This window comes from Typopeltis vanoorti, chromosome 9 (genome assembly GCF_054136105.1).
Source record: "Typopeltis vanoorti isolate ZY-2024b chromosome 9, IOZ_Tvanoo_1.0, whole genome shotgun sequence".
In the NCBI taxonomy this organism is placed as follows: Eukaryota; Metazoa; Arthropoda; class Arachnida; order Uropygi; family Thelyphonidae; genus Typopeltis; species Typopeltis vanoorti.
This window is the reverse complement of record NC_143557.1, coordinates 15,646,425-15,661,783: the sequence shown is the minus strand read 5'-3', so window position 1 is coordinate 15,661,783 and position 15,359 is coordinate 15,646,425. Positions and strand designations below refer to the sequence as shown.

General features: G+C 34.7%; 1 protein-coding gene across 1 annotated transcript in view; it reads right to left on the bottom strand.

Moving 5' to 3' along the window:
* The window catches only part of LOC150102899 (tRNA (34-2'-O)-methyltransferase regulator WDR6), a 624,232-nt gene that overhangs the window by 587,655 nt on the left and 21,218 nt on the right, over nucleotides 1-15,359 (bottom strand). The window contains exon 2 of the mRNA XM_090398196.1: nucleotides 8,500-8,598. Coding sequence (XP_090254322.1) covers nucleotides 8,500-8,569 — 70 coding nt within the window. The 5' untranslated portion in view covers nucleotides 8,570-8,598. The remainder of the gene's footprint in view (nucleotides 1-8,499; nucleotides 8,599-15,359) is intronic.

Here is a 15,359-nt window from a genome sequence, read left to right as displayed (position 1 = left end):
TCTGTAAATATACTGACGTCACTGTTGTCTTGACCTTCGGTTTTGGTGGAAAAAATCTCCACATCTGAATGACCTTCAATACTTTTGTTTACTTTCAAGTCGCCAACATAATCTCATCTAATCCTCTTAACTTGAAGCAGAAATACTTCAACATTCTGTTACTCTTACAATTTTACATCAGAATTTAATATTAAATCAACATAATGTACAAATTGAACTTTTACAATATTTTATAACTCATGAACAATTCTAAGTCATTCTTTTAGTTAGTTACCTTACAAGTTTACAATCAGTATCTAACCTTGAAAATACAGTAATGTACAGTTTTGTTCTTTCCACATGATTTACAACCTCTGTAAAATCGATGTTGGAAAATTTTAACAAAATTTCACCGCATCGAATTTTACAGACAAATTCATATATTACCTTATTCCTTTCTTCCCTTCAATATGAATTGACTCATCTTGGCAATCTTCCAGTGATGGCTCTTGCTTCTGTGGTCAGACAGTAGTCACCCTCATTCACCTAGATTCCACTTCACCATATACTACTCTCTGATGTATGTCTGTCAGCCACCCCCCCCCCCCCACAAACATCCATCCATCCATGATATTAGCTTCATATCCATTCCCATTTGCTCCAACTCTTGTAATAGTTTTCCCATGTGGTATTCTGTCAAATACCTTTGCAAAGTCCAGTAATATCAATGCGTAGCCATTTCCTTAAGCCAATTCTGCTGTCACTTTATTATAAAATGTGAATAAACTACTAAGACAGGATCTAGTTTTTACAAAGCCACTACAGTGCTGTCCACTATAGAGTATTGCACCCCTATTCACCCAATGTTGGATTATACCTTTAACCAACTATTCCAATACTTTAACAACCACTCCTGCCATATTAACTGGTGTGTAGTTTGCTACTTCAGTCTTGGAGATACTTTTATGCAACTAACCAAAACATTTAATGAAGACTATTCCTGACTCAAGTTTTCTCAAGTAGAACTGCACAAATCTTTCCATGAACATCAAGCAAAGAAATTCCTCTTTAATTCCCACACTGTTTTATTTCATTTTATATAAAAAAAAGAGAACAACAAAAATCAAGCTAGTACTAGACAGCGACAGAACAGACAAGAAAGCACGTGATTTCGCATGTTGGCAACCAATTCGTACAACCTTCATTTCTTTCTCCCCTTCAGCATGAATCGACTATTCTTGGCACCAAGCCAAGAAGGGATCTAGAAATGGTGGGCGAACTATACTCACAAAGCAAATTATTGTTGTTCCCATAAAACAGCAGTTTTCACCTGAGTATTTTTATACCTTTTCTTGTAAAAACAATTTGGTTTAGGTATGTGAGAAATTGCATTCTAGCAATTTTGTAAATTTAACTTTCTTTTTACAGATAATATTATCATGGCTGAACCCAAAAAGAAAAGTAGACAATATAATATCAAATAGTTGAAATACAGCTTTATTCTGTCACCTACAAACAAAATATTACCAATGTGTCTGATTTGCCAAAAAGTTTTTTCAAATGAATCTATGAAATGAAGTCTTACTTTTAGCATATATACGATACATAAAAGAAGAAAAAATTTGCCAAGAATTATTATTTGCTAAACATCTGCTAACCAACACTAAAGGAGAATCGATATTTCATGCGCTGGAAGTTTGTTTAAAGAAAAAGAAATCCCTCTGAATAATATCTTGTCATTTGCTACTAATAGTGCTCCTGCGATGGTAGGGTGCTATCGTGGTTTTGTTGCATATTTCAAAGAAACAGTGTCAAATGTATTCACTGTACACTGTGTGATTCATCGTCAACATTTAGTTGCCAAATACTCAAGTGACTGCCTACACAGGTAATTACAGCAGTCAACAAAATCAAAAGTCATTCATTGAATGACATTGTTTGGACAACTTTGCATTGAAAATGATGAAGAATTCAATCGCTTGCTGCTCCATATAGAAGTTTGTTAACTATCAAAGGGTGCCTGTTTGAATCAATTTTATAAACTCTTTGACTCAGTGCTACAGTTTTTAGTCAAGTTGGCTCCTAAAGAATCATCTCTTTTAAAAAAGAGATGATTCTTTAGGAGCCAACTTGATTAATTTCAAAAGTGACAGCTTATTTGACTGACATGTTTAATTTAATGAAACAAATCTACAGCTCCAAGGAGATGAGCTGAATTTAATAAAAACAAAAGCTGTTAATTTTGTTTGTGTCCAAACTTGTCCTGTACAAATGAAACTTAGGACGAGGAGAATTCAGCCAGTTTCCAAATCTATCAATAGTGGAAAAATGTGATGAAGACATGCTCAGCTATTGTTAGAACTTGGAGGCTCTCCATTGTGATTTCAACCAACGATTTAAAGATATTCTTGAAATGAAAATACCTGATTGGACATGTTTTCAAGTAAAAATATAGAACAATCTTTACAATTACAAGAAGAACTGATAGAAGTAACAACAAATGAGGAATTGAAATTAAAATTCAAAAACAGATACCAACAGTTCTGGTTGCAAAAGCAGATAGCAATACTTTATCCTGGATTGTGGGCTGTAGTAAAAAAGTTTTTAATCACATTTCAACATCATATTTAGTGGAACGTAGGTTCAGTGCAGTCACAAATTTTTTAATTAAAAAAAGAAACTGATTGCAAATAGCTGATCACAGTGATTTAAGAATGCTGCTGGCTAACATTGAGCCAAATATCAATAATCATGTTTTCAAGTACAAATATAGAACAATCTTTACAGTTACAAGAAGAACTGATAGAAATAAAAACAAATGAGGAATTGAAATTAAAATTCAAAAACAGATACCAACAGTTCTGGTTGCAAAAGCAGATAGCAATACTTCATCCTGAATTGTGGGCTGCAGTAAAAAAGTTTTTAATCACATTTCAACATCATATTTAGTGGAACGTAGGTTCAGTGCAGTCACAAATTTTTTAATTAAAAAAAGAAACTGACTGCAAATAGCTGATCACAGTGATTTAAGAATGCTGCTGACTAACATTGAGCCAAATATCAATAAATTGGTAGCATCACACCAGGCTCATCCTTCTCATTAGGATTGTTTTTAATATTACTGATCATTATTTACTATTTTATGTGTGATTTTTACATATGTGAAAATTAGGTTTGTTTTCTTAATTTTAATAAGTTATAATAAAAATTATAACAAGTCATAATTCAATGTTATTAAATTTTCAGCTCCAACTTGTCCTATGTTTATGTGCTGTTTTTTTTGTTGATGTCAATAAATAGTTTTAAAATTCAGGTCCCAAGGGGTCTTCTTATTGGGGTGCTTAAAGGTCAAAGCTATATAACTGAGAGGAGACCTCCACATAACCTTTAAAGGAATGCGGAGAACCGACCAGGGCTTCTGACCTAATGTCCAATCCTCACCTTCTTGTGGTGCACCCTGTTGGGTATCTACTTGGATACCGAACGAATGAGGATGGGCTGGCAATTTGGGATTTAGCCGACCAAATTGTATTCTTATTGGTTAAACCAAAATAAAAAATGATGATACAACATGACAAAATTTCATGCCGGCTGGGGCGTCGCCCGGTTAAACAAGGCCACCGTTGTTTTCGCCAGGGAACCAGGATGAACAGCGAAAAGTCAGCTACTGGAACAAATCTGAAAACAAACCCCAACTCAACATCACCAGAGTTAAAGATCAGTACTATCAACATAACAAGCCTAAATGGAAAAGAAATGGAGCTAGCTGAGGAATTAGATAAGTACCAGATCGACATAATAGGTGTGACTGAAACAAAAAAGACAAAAACTGGTGAGATCTTTCTGAGCAATAAATACAAAATGTTATATTCAGGCAATGACAATCAAGGAAAAGAAGGAACAGCCATAGTATTCTCAATATTCAACACTAAATACGAAGCTAATCTTCTTGAATCGCAGGCAATCTCAAGCAGTGTGATGTTGGAAAATATCAGAATGGCAAACTGGACAAACAGACTTATTTGTGTCTATGGCCCCAGAGAAGGTTCTGCTAAGGTAGAAGAGAAGGAATTTGTTGAGGCTTTAGAAAAGCAGCTGACACAATGAAAAAGGAAATGTTGTTCCTTGTTGAGGATCTAAATAGCAGAGTAGGAAATGATTGTCAATCAAACAAAAATATTTTGGGAAAATTTGGAGAAAAGAGCAAAGCTAATAATAATGGCAAATACCTGTTGGATTTCTGCTCAGGACATGGACTGGTTATTCCAACATAAAAATGTGCACAAATTCACATGGAGAGAAGAGGCAAGGAATAAGAAAAGTATCATTGACTATGTTATTGTTGATAGTGATGTTTTCCCACTGCTGCAGGACACTAGAGTGTACAGAGGATTTGAAGTTGGAAGTGATCACCATTTAGTCTTGAGCAGGATAAAATTGAATTTCATATCGAAAAGAATAACATGTAAGAAAGTTTTAAAAGAATAAAAGTTGAGCAGCTCTCAGATGTGACCTGTAGACTAAAATACACAAAGATTATTGAAGAAAAAAATGAAAGAGTTTGAGAACAGGAATCAAACCTTGGAGATTCAGTGGCAAGCCTTGAAGAAAGCCCTGATTGATTCAGCTAAAGAGGCATGTGGTGAAGTTGTCTGCAAGGATAGAAAAATTAGAACTCCATGGTGGACACAGGAAGTTAAAGAGGCAGTGAAGGAAAAGAAGAAAGCATATCAAAAGTTCCTGGCAAATAAGTCAGCTTTTACTCTTACAGAATACAGAGACAAATGTAAGAAAGCTAAACAGTGTGTAAAACTAGCTAAACAAAAGTCATGGGAGGACTTTGGCAAGAATATAGAAAATAAATATCAAGAAGGTGGCAAAATATTCTGGAGGTTGTTGAAGAAGCTTAGGAATGGAGGAAAGAGTGCTGTAAAAGGAATTAGAGATGATAAAGGTGAAATGAAAACAGGAGAAAAAGATATCCTTGAAGTATGGAGTAATTACTTTGAAAAACTGCTAAATGAAACAAGCAGTGATGACAGCACAGTGATAAAAAACACTGACCAGGCATGCAGTCAGGAATATATATCCATACTTGAAGTAGAAAAATCCATCAAAGGCTTGAAATGTGGAAAGGCAGCAGGAGTAGATGATATTCGACCAGAAATGCTGAAGTATGGTGGTATAAGAGTCTTACAGTGGCTGCACTGCATAGTTCAGAAAGCCTGGACAGAGGGACGAATTCCCTATGATTGGAGTAGAGCTCTCATAGTACCCATATATAAAAAGGTAAATAAAACTGAATGTGAGAATTACAGAGGTATTTCTCTACTGAGTGTTCCTGGCAAGATCTATGCAAGTATACTTGAGAAACGGTTGAGAAGAATTGTGGAAAAAAAGCTTGGTGAAGAACAAGCTGGATTCAGGCCAAATAGAGGCTGTCAGGATCAGATCTTCGCTTTACGACAAATAGTCGAGAGCATGGGAATATAACAAAGATCTGTATTTAAGTTTTGTCGATTTGGAAAAGGCATATGACAAGGTGCCAAGAGAGAAGCTATTCAATACGCTACAGTTATATGGTGTCAATGGGGCATTATATTAAGCAATACATAGTCTTTATTTGAGTTGAAAGTCAGCAGTTAGAATTGAAAGAAGTACAGTAAGATGGTTTAATGTTAAATCTGGTGTGAGACAAGGATGTACATTATCCTCTCTGTTATTCATTATCTATATGGATCACATTATGAAGGAAAGTGGTATTAAACATGATATCAAAATTGGAAATGTTAATGTCAGCTCTTTGCTTTATGCAGATGATGTTATACTTCTAAATAAATCCGCTACAAGTCTGCAAGATTCTCTGACTAAATTGAATAGCTGTTGTAATAGATATGGTATGAAGGTCAGCAATAAAAAGACAAAGACAATGAAAATAGGCAGAATCATTGAAAATGTCAACTGTGTTGTGAATGGAGAACCTGTGGAACAAGTAAAACATTTCAGCTACTTAGGCAAGATTTTTACTGAAGATGGTAAATTAAATATAGAAATAGACAACAGAATCAGCAAAGCTGGTATGGTGGGAAGACAATTGAATAAATTCTTATGGAATAAGAGAGAAATTAGTCGGAACACTAAATTATCTGTATACAAAACAGTGTTCAAACCAGTTTTAACTTGTGGATCTGAGAGCTGGATCAGAAGTAAAACACTTGATCAAAGACTTGAGACCACAGATATGAGAGTCCTGAGAAAGATTAGAGGAGTGAACAGATGGCATCAATGGCAATATCATATTAAAAACGAGGATATTAGGAAAGAACTTGACATTGTCAGCATCCAGGAATGCATTAGCAGAGCTAATCTCAGGTGGTATGGTCACTTAGACAGAATGGACGAAGAAAGATTAGCAAAAGAAGTGTTCTCTGCCAGGTTGGCAAGAAACGACCCACAGGAAGACCAAGATATAGGTGGATTGATACGGTACAAAGTGCCTTAGACGATAGAAATATAAGATTCGATAATGTTGGAGTCTTGACATGTAACAGACTGATTTGGAGGAAAATTGTAGATAGGAAGTTAGTAATGATGTAATTTTTTTCATGTAGTACTATCATATCCTGTACACCCCTTGAGAGTACATGGCAGGAATTTGATGATGATGATGAGGGGTCTTATTTCCAAACTTTAAAAGTCTCTACTAGATGCATAATAAAATGCAAATTTGTTTCTGCATCTATCTGTTTGTTCGCTTAAAACCCGAGAACTGCTGATTCAATTTTCATATGATTTTCTTTGATATGTATCAGGTAGAGCTGGTTAGGTCTTAGAAAGTAGTTTGTATGGGGGTGCTGAATAAATTTTTTTTTTGGAAAAGGGGGCAGTAAGCCAAATAAGTTTGGGAGCTACTGACCTAGACATTCAGAAGTGAAGCAAAGAGATTCTCTTGTACCCTGAGAGCTTACCTTGATCAGTCTGTATATGGATTACTGTGTGTAGATTTAGTTGCCCAGTTTTCAAGGAGATGATATCTTTGAGTGTGTTCAGAGAAGGCTGAACTAAATCAATGTCATGTCTATGGACTATGGGATATGCGGACAGACTGAGGAAATACAACTTGCAGAGTCATGTGAAAAACAAGGAGAAAGGATATGATTGTGATGTATAAGTTGGTGGGGGGATTATTACCAGATTAATGTGGAGGAGATTTTTCAGAACGTAGAGGGGGAAAAGGGTAAAGCAAGAGGTCATTCATAAAAGCTGTATAAGGAGGGTGTAAGCAAGGGAGTGAGGAGCAGGTTCTTTGCATGAAGAGTGGTAGGTGAGTGGATTGTAATGCCTGAAAGTGTGGCGAGTAAGAAATTGAATGGGTTTAAAGGCATGGTTGGATTATCTCTTTGCATGAGAATGTGGACCCACTGTGTTGAGTCTTGACTCCATGGAGATCTGATGAAAATAATAATAATTACATGGTCAGTATAGCTCAAAACAAGCACTTTGTGGTTCAATATCCATGCCCAGTTGCTTTGTACACCATATATACAGTAACTGTAGTGTTTTAACACTTTTCTCTTGGCACTTTGTCATATTCCTTTTCTAGATCTATGAACTTAAATATGATCTACACAACTGAAATATAGATCATGTTACTTGTTATATTGCCATGATTTCTCAACTATTTGTATTAAAGTGAAAAATCTGATCCTGACAACATCTATTGGACCTGAACCCAGCTTTTTCTTCTCCAAGTTTCACTTTGGCAATTTTTCTTAGCCTTTTCTCAGGTATGCTTTCATAAATTGTACATGGAACACTTAGTAGGAAAATTCCTCTAATTCTCACATTCAATTTTATTTCTCTTTACAAAGAAGGGTACTATGACAGCTCTACTCTAATAATCTGGAATGTGACCAGGCTTTTTAATTATGCAGTGTAGCCACTGCAAAACAGAATAACTATCAGCATAAAAATGGCAAGAGTGTTCAACTGTTAAATGCAGTTCATATAGCAGTCCTATAATAGCTCCATCAAAATGAAACTTGTCTCCATTCACTTGCTTCACCTTTTATCAAAGATGCGAGTTTCTGCTAGATGAAAAAAATACTACTGATATGCACATAGTAGAGGCTCGTGAAGATTACTATCTGTAATTCTCTCTTTCTCCCCTATAATTCTGTTAATACCTGTATAGTGACTAACCAACTAACCAGTCATAATTCAACTCCAAAGTCACTGAAGAATTTTTTTTTCTTCTTATTTCATTAGTTGTTACTACTGTCCCTTTGGAATATCCACCCCTTCCTATATACTTCTTCCAAAAGTACAATTGGCAGGTATACAAACTTAACAATTTCCTTTCTTCTCCCAACCAAGTATATTACAGGCTGAACAGGGACTTACTTTGGGACTGTGATAACAAGACAATGAAATGAAAGAATTATATAAATATTACAATGTTGTAATTTCAAAAATGCTATTTTTTTCTCCTAAAATACTGAATAATAGTAAAAAACTTACAGCTCTTAATACCATGAATGGAAGAACCAACAAAGATGTTCATACTCCACAGATGAATGAAATCATTCATATTATATATTCGCAAGGTGCTCCCTTCTCCTGAATATAGAGACAATAATATATTAAAATACAGCACTATTATTCACTCATATATAAATGCTTTTTAATATTAACATTGATGATAATCAATACAAAATTAATATTAAATATAATAAATAATTATATTATTTAATATATTATCTAATATATTAATATATATAAATTTATTATATTAATATATATAAATTTATTATATTAATATATATACTTTTATTATATTAATATTATTTAGACACTTCTCCCATGAGTTCCGAAGACGATGGACAGTTGAAACGGCTCGCACCCCGTTAACCCCCTACCCTGACCCCTTTTCCTATAAACCCTTCCTCTTTTTCATCCCACCCCTTCCAAAAAAAGTGCTCCACCCACGCCTAATAACAATATTATATAATGTTTTTAACCTTGGGTATATACTATGTTAAAGATACCAAGCAATTTTATATAAGCTAGGTTTTAATCCTTTTTCTCAAGTAAGCAAACAGACAAATAAGTCAAGTTTGCATCTGCATGTAGTGCAATTCTGAGGCATCTCGTGGTAAAGGTGGAGTAAGCTCCAATCACTTTTCTTAGTATTTTCCTCTAATGCAAAGCACAATGCATATATATTATTAAAAAAAAACAAGTTTTTTCCAAATTAATTCTCCACATTGTCAAACCCCTCCTCACTTTTCCCAAAAAAAAACCCTTCCCTTTAACAGCAGAAGTGCGCATATTGCGGAAAGAAGACAGCCAACAACATCCAAAAAAGGTATGCCCAAATTTTCTTTCTCTATTATTTCTGCATACATCTGTCTCTATAATACATCAGTAATGCCCTAAGAATTCTTGAGTAAAGAGCCAATGACATTAAAAAAGGGGCACTCCTAAACAAAATTAGGCAAAATAGCCGTAAAAATAGTAGTTTTTTAAGAGTAACATGAGAATTTTCCCAGAAATAATATCTATATTATTTAATTATTATGTTAATAATTATTAATGGGAACCACCATGGAATACAAAAATTCACAGCACAACCTGCACTAACCATCATACAATTATTTTAAGAGAACATGAATAACAGACATTATTAAGAAATGAATAATAGTTAACATTTGTAAAACATATAAATTTAATTAACTGCTACTACATATTTCTTCCTTGTTACAAAGACATTGCCAGAGAATAAAAGAGGTGCCTTTACAATTCTAGTCACTGCTAAAGGAGACATACTTTTAGTGTTCAAGGGAAACAATAGCTAGTTGCTGTGATTAGATACAAAAGGTAACAAATTAATATTGAAAGTTGTCCAAATTTATGATGCTCCTAATTATTAAATCAATATCAAATTCTGACATATACCTTCATGGGGTGTACAGGATCAACAAAAATATCCTATTGACAATTTTCCTCCTGCTTAGTTTGTTATCTGATAACAAACTAATAATTCAATAACAAATCATATTAAATAATTAAATTAAATATACTAATAATAAAACTAATAATTCAATAACAAATCTTATATTTCGGTTTTCTAAGGCACTTTTTACTGTATCAATCCACCTACATCTTGGTCTTCCTCTGAATCTTTTTCCTGTCATCCTGGCAAAGAACACTTGTTTAGCTAATCTTTCCTCTCTCATTCTGTTTAAGTGGCCATATCACATGAGATTAGCTCTGCTAACACATTCCTGAATGCTAACAATGGCAAGTTGTTTCCTAATATCATCATTTTTAATACGAAACTGCCCATCGATACCATTTGTTCAGTCCCCTAATCTTTCTCAGGACTCACATCTAATCTCTCTTATTCCATATAAATTTATTCAGTTGACTTCCTACCATGTCATATTTGCTGATTCTGCTGTCTATTTCCAAATTAGCAAATATGGCATGGTAAGAAGTTTCCATCTTCACTAAAAATTGAGCATAAATAGCTGAAATGTTTACTTGTTCTATAGATTCTCCATTCAGGGGGTATCATTTTCATACCCAATTTATTACAACAGTTAATCAATTTGGTCAGGGAATCTTGCAGACTTTTAATGGATTTATTCAGAAAAATAACATTATCTGCATAAAGTAAAGAGCTGAGATCAACATCTCCAATTTTGATATTAGGTTTAATGCCACTTTCCTTCATAATGTGATCCATATACATGATGAATAACAGTGAAGATAATGTATACCCAAGTCACACACCTGACTTAACATCAAACCATCTTCTTGTACCTCATTCAATTCTAACTGCTGATTTACAACTCAAATAGAGGCTATGTATTTCTTGATACAATGTCACATTTACACCACATAACTGAAGGATTCCATACAGCTTTTCTCTTGGCACCTTGTCATATGCCTTTTTCAGATCTACAAAACTTAAATACAGATCCTTGTTATCTTCTCATGATTTCTCAACTATATGTCTTAAAGCAGTGTTTCTTAACCCAGGGGTGTGAGAAAGCATTCCTACGGGTGTGAGCTGGAAATATTCCAGCATATATTGACTAATTATTTAAATCACAACTGCTTTTTCCACAGGAGGAAAAACATTATGCAAACTAAATTATATTTAAGATATATAATCTTTCAACCCATACAGAATTATTCTATTTCACCAAGAACTATTAAATATAAGTTATACATATTTTTTATTTGTTACATTTTAAGAAATTAAAAACAACTGTATTCAAAAAATATCCCCGAATGTACTGCCGTTCACAAATGCTCGTGCATGCACCCACGCTGAATGCACGGAAACTTGCTGCACATACATTCGGCCAAATACATAGTTAAATAATGTGTAAATATTAATTTATTATTTGTAGTAATCCTTGCCATGTCAAAAAGACACCAATGGAAAGAAGATTATGTTGCTTACAGATTTACTTGTGCAACAGAGAAAGACGGTACTCAAAGACCACAATGCAGTTTATGTTGCAAAATATTTTCAAACTCCAATCTTAAGCCGTCAAAATTGATAGAACATTTCAACAATCAGCATCGTGGTAAAGCTGCAGGACATACACTTAACATCTTGAAGTCTAAGAAGGCACAATTCAATAGCGGCAGTACCATTACAAAATTTGACCCTGTAGTAGTTCAAAAGCCTTTGCTAGAAGCTTCTTATCAGGTGGCATATCTGTGCTTAAAGAAAAAAAAAAGCCTCATACAATAGCTGAAGAATTGGTGAAACCATGTGCACTGGAAACTGAGAAAATTGTATTAGCTTCTGAAGCACATAAAAAAAATTCAGCAGATTCCATTATCAAACGATGAGATTCAATTACGCATTCAAGACATCAGTCAGGATATTTTACTGCAAGTAGTACAAGATATTAAAACCATTCCTCTGAAAGTGTGTGTACTCAATTGGACGAGTCAACTGATGTTGATAACTGCAGTGGGTTATTAGTATTTGTGCAATACATAAAAGAAAAGGAAATTTTTTGGAAGAATTTTTATTTTGTGATTAACTGGAACTGACAGCAAAGGGAACTGATGTTTTTAATCACATTAAAAACTTTTTCTTGAAATATCAAATACCAATTTACAATACTTTACTCAATATGTACTGATGGGTGCACCTGCAACTGTGCATCCTTGAGAACTCAACACCACTGCGGACATAGGATACACAGGGCGTAGGATTGACCACCTTATCCTGTGAATGGTTTAGGTCCGATGATTAATAAACCCTCGACACCGCAAGGTAAAAGAGGGGGAAAGGAAAATGAGAATGAGATGGTGCACCTGCGATGTTAGACAATAATTCCGGTTTTTTTGCCTATATCAAAAAAGAAGTACTGCAAGTTACAATAACACATTGCATGTTGCACCGCCATGCACTTGCATCAAAAACTTTACAGTAAACATAGTAAATTATATATCATTGTATCTTTCGTGCTTTTTGCGAAGAAATCGGTGCTAACCACAGTGTGCTTCTTTATCACACTGACATAAGATGGCTTTCCAAGGGATATATGCTTAGCAGGGTTTTTGAAATGCACGAGGAGATTATTCAGTTTCTTACTAACCAGAATTGTAATTTAGTTCAAGACTTTGAAAGAAGAGATGCAGTAATTCGATTGGCCTACTTAGCAGATATTTTTGCTCACCTAAATGAATTAAATATATCAATGCAAGGGTATGGTAAAAACATAACATCTAGTGAAAAATTATTTGCTTTTATTGAAAAACTAAAAATTTGGATACATTGAGTTGAAAACAGTAATTTTGCAAGCTTTCCCTTCCTCGATGAAATTGTTCTGGAAAATGAAAAAAATTTTACCTGAAACTGTAAAACATTGGCAACAATTGATTGATTGATTCTTTTCATGGATATTTTTCCACGGGAGATATTGGCAAAGAGCAGAAGTGGATACTGGATCCATTTCTCTTTGATCTTAATTCTATAAGTGACGGTAATTGAATAAAAGACGATCTTAATGAAATGCGATCCAGTGCATGTATTCAAATGGAATTTTAAAAATTGGATTTAGAACAATTCTGGTGTACTCAGAACCATTTCACAACTGGCAAAAGCAACATTGCAGACACTTCTACCATTTACTACCACCCATCTTTGCAAAATGGGATTTTCATCACTTCTGCACATCAAATCACATAAAAAACCCAAAATCGCTTAAATGCAAGTGATGATATGCAGTAGCCCTTTCAAAAAAGGAACCTTGCTTTGAAAATATTATTATGAAACAAGCAATAACAAATTAGTCATTAAAAATTGATATGTTATTTTGATTTTATGTTGATGCATATATGTAGATGTATTTTTCAATAAATTGTTTTGCAATAAATTTTCTTTTCTAACAAATAAAAAATACATTTTTCGAGGGAGTGAGAGAATGTAAATTGAAGTTCAGTGAGGTGCAGGTCAATAAAAAAAGTTAAGAGCCACTGATTTAAGGTGACAAGTGGTATACCACAAGGATCAGTGCTTGGTCCACTGTTATTCAATCTGTACATTAATGACATTGGGAAGGATTTGAAAGGCAACATACAGCTATTTGCTGATGATGCAAAGATAGGTAGGTTCAGGAATGCTGCTGATATGCAATACTTGCAGAATGATTTGAATAGGCTGGAATTATGGGAAGGGAAAAATGGGTGTCAGTTCAATGTAAAGTCATTCACTTCAGCTTGATTAGATATCCAATGTTGTATTATATCAGTGGGAGTATGCTAGAAGAAACTGATGATGCTAGGAATCTTGGAGTGTTAGTAGATAGGAAGTTGAAGTTCAGAGGCCATATGGGAAAGATTGCAAATACAACTTAAAAGATAATTGCAATGCTGAAATGAATGTCCACATGTAAAGATAAAGATGTTATTTTGCTTCTTTACAAGGCCTTGATAAGACCACACTTGAATTATTGTGCACAGGTCTGGTCTCCTGGTTTCCGTTGCAATTCTGATATATTAGAGAGAGAGAGAGAGCACAAAGGAGAGTGTTAAAAATGATATCAGGATTGTGGAATACTGATTATGAAGACAGATTGAGAATTTGCAGACACTATCAAACAGGAGAAAGAGGGTTGATATGATTGAGGCTTATAAGCTTCTGAAAGGGTCATACAGGATTTCAACTGATGGAATTTTTCAATTTATGGAGGGTGCAGAAAGGAGAAGAGGACATCCTTCGAAGCTGAGAATGAAGGCTGCTAAGAAGTGGGTGAGAGCTAGATCTTTCTCTCAGAGGATGGTGCATGATTGGAATGGAATGCCATCAGATGTTGTGAGTGCAAGCAGTGTGAACGAATTCAAGAATAAGTATGATAGCTGGTCTCCCTCGATGAGTCTCTGACTCCCTGGAGGTCTCTCTTAATAATAATAATAATAATAATGTCAAAAGTAACAAATTTGACATGAAAAAGGCAACAAAACAACAGGCAAACTTATCTTGGTGGTATTATTATTACAAGCAACTCCAAGGAGTCCTTAGACCCATCGAGGGAGGCCCTAAACATCATGTCAATAACTATTCAGCATTCACACAGTATCTATCATACTTTGCTTTGAACTCATTCACAGTCATGGCAACCACAATAGACTCTGGCAGCTTATTCCACTCATTCACCACTCCTCCAAGTAAAAAACCTAGTTCTAACACCCTTGCTCAATTTCCATGGATGACCCCTAGTTCTCCCACCACCACACTGTTCTGAAAAATTTCCTCTGAATGAATCTTGTAAAAACTCCTCAGTGATTTGAAGGTCTTAATCATATCAGCCCTTTTCTGCCTATCAAACAGTTTCTGTAATCCACGAATCTTCAATCTCTTCTCGTAAGGTTCGTTCATTCCATACACCAGCTACCAAAAATTTGAAAAAAAAAAAAAAAAACAGGTTTTTTCAAATAATTCCCCACATTGCTTTACCCCCACTTGTCCAAAACCCCTTCCCTTTAACAGCTTAACAGAAGATGAATGCATTCGCCAGGATAAGAAGACAGACAAGAATATAGTGACCAGATTATCCAAGGACCAATGCTGGACACATTCCACTGGTTGCATAACTTTTGTTTCCTGCTTTGAAGGTTTGCCTTCCCTCCAAGGACCAATGTTGGACACGTTCCACTGGTTGCACAACTTTTGTTTCCTGATTTGCAGGTTTGCCTTCCCTCCAAGGACCAATGCTGGACACGTTCCACGGGTTGCATAACTTTTGTTTCCTGCTTTGCCTTCCCTCCAGGCGTATATTCTAAAATTGCTGTATTTCTTCGTATCCCAACAGAAACATAATCATACCTTTTCAATAAAATATTCT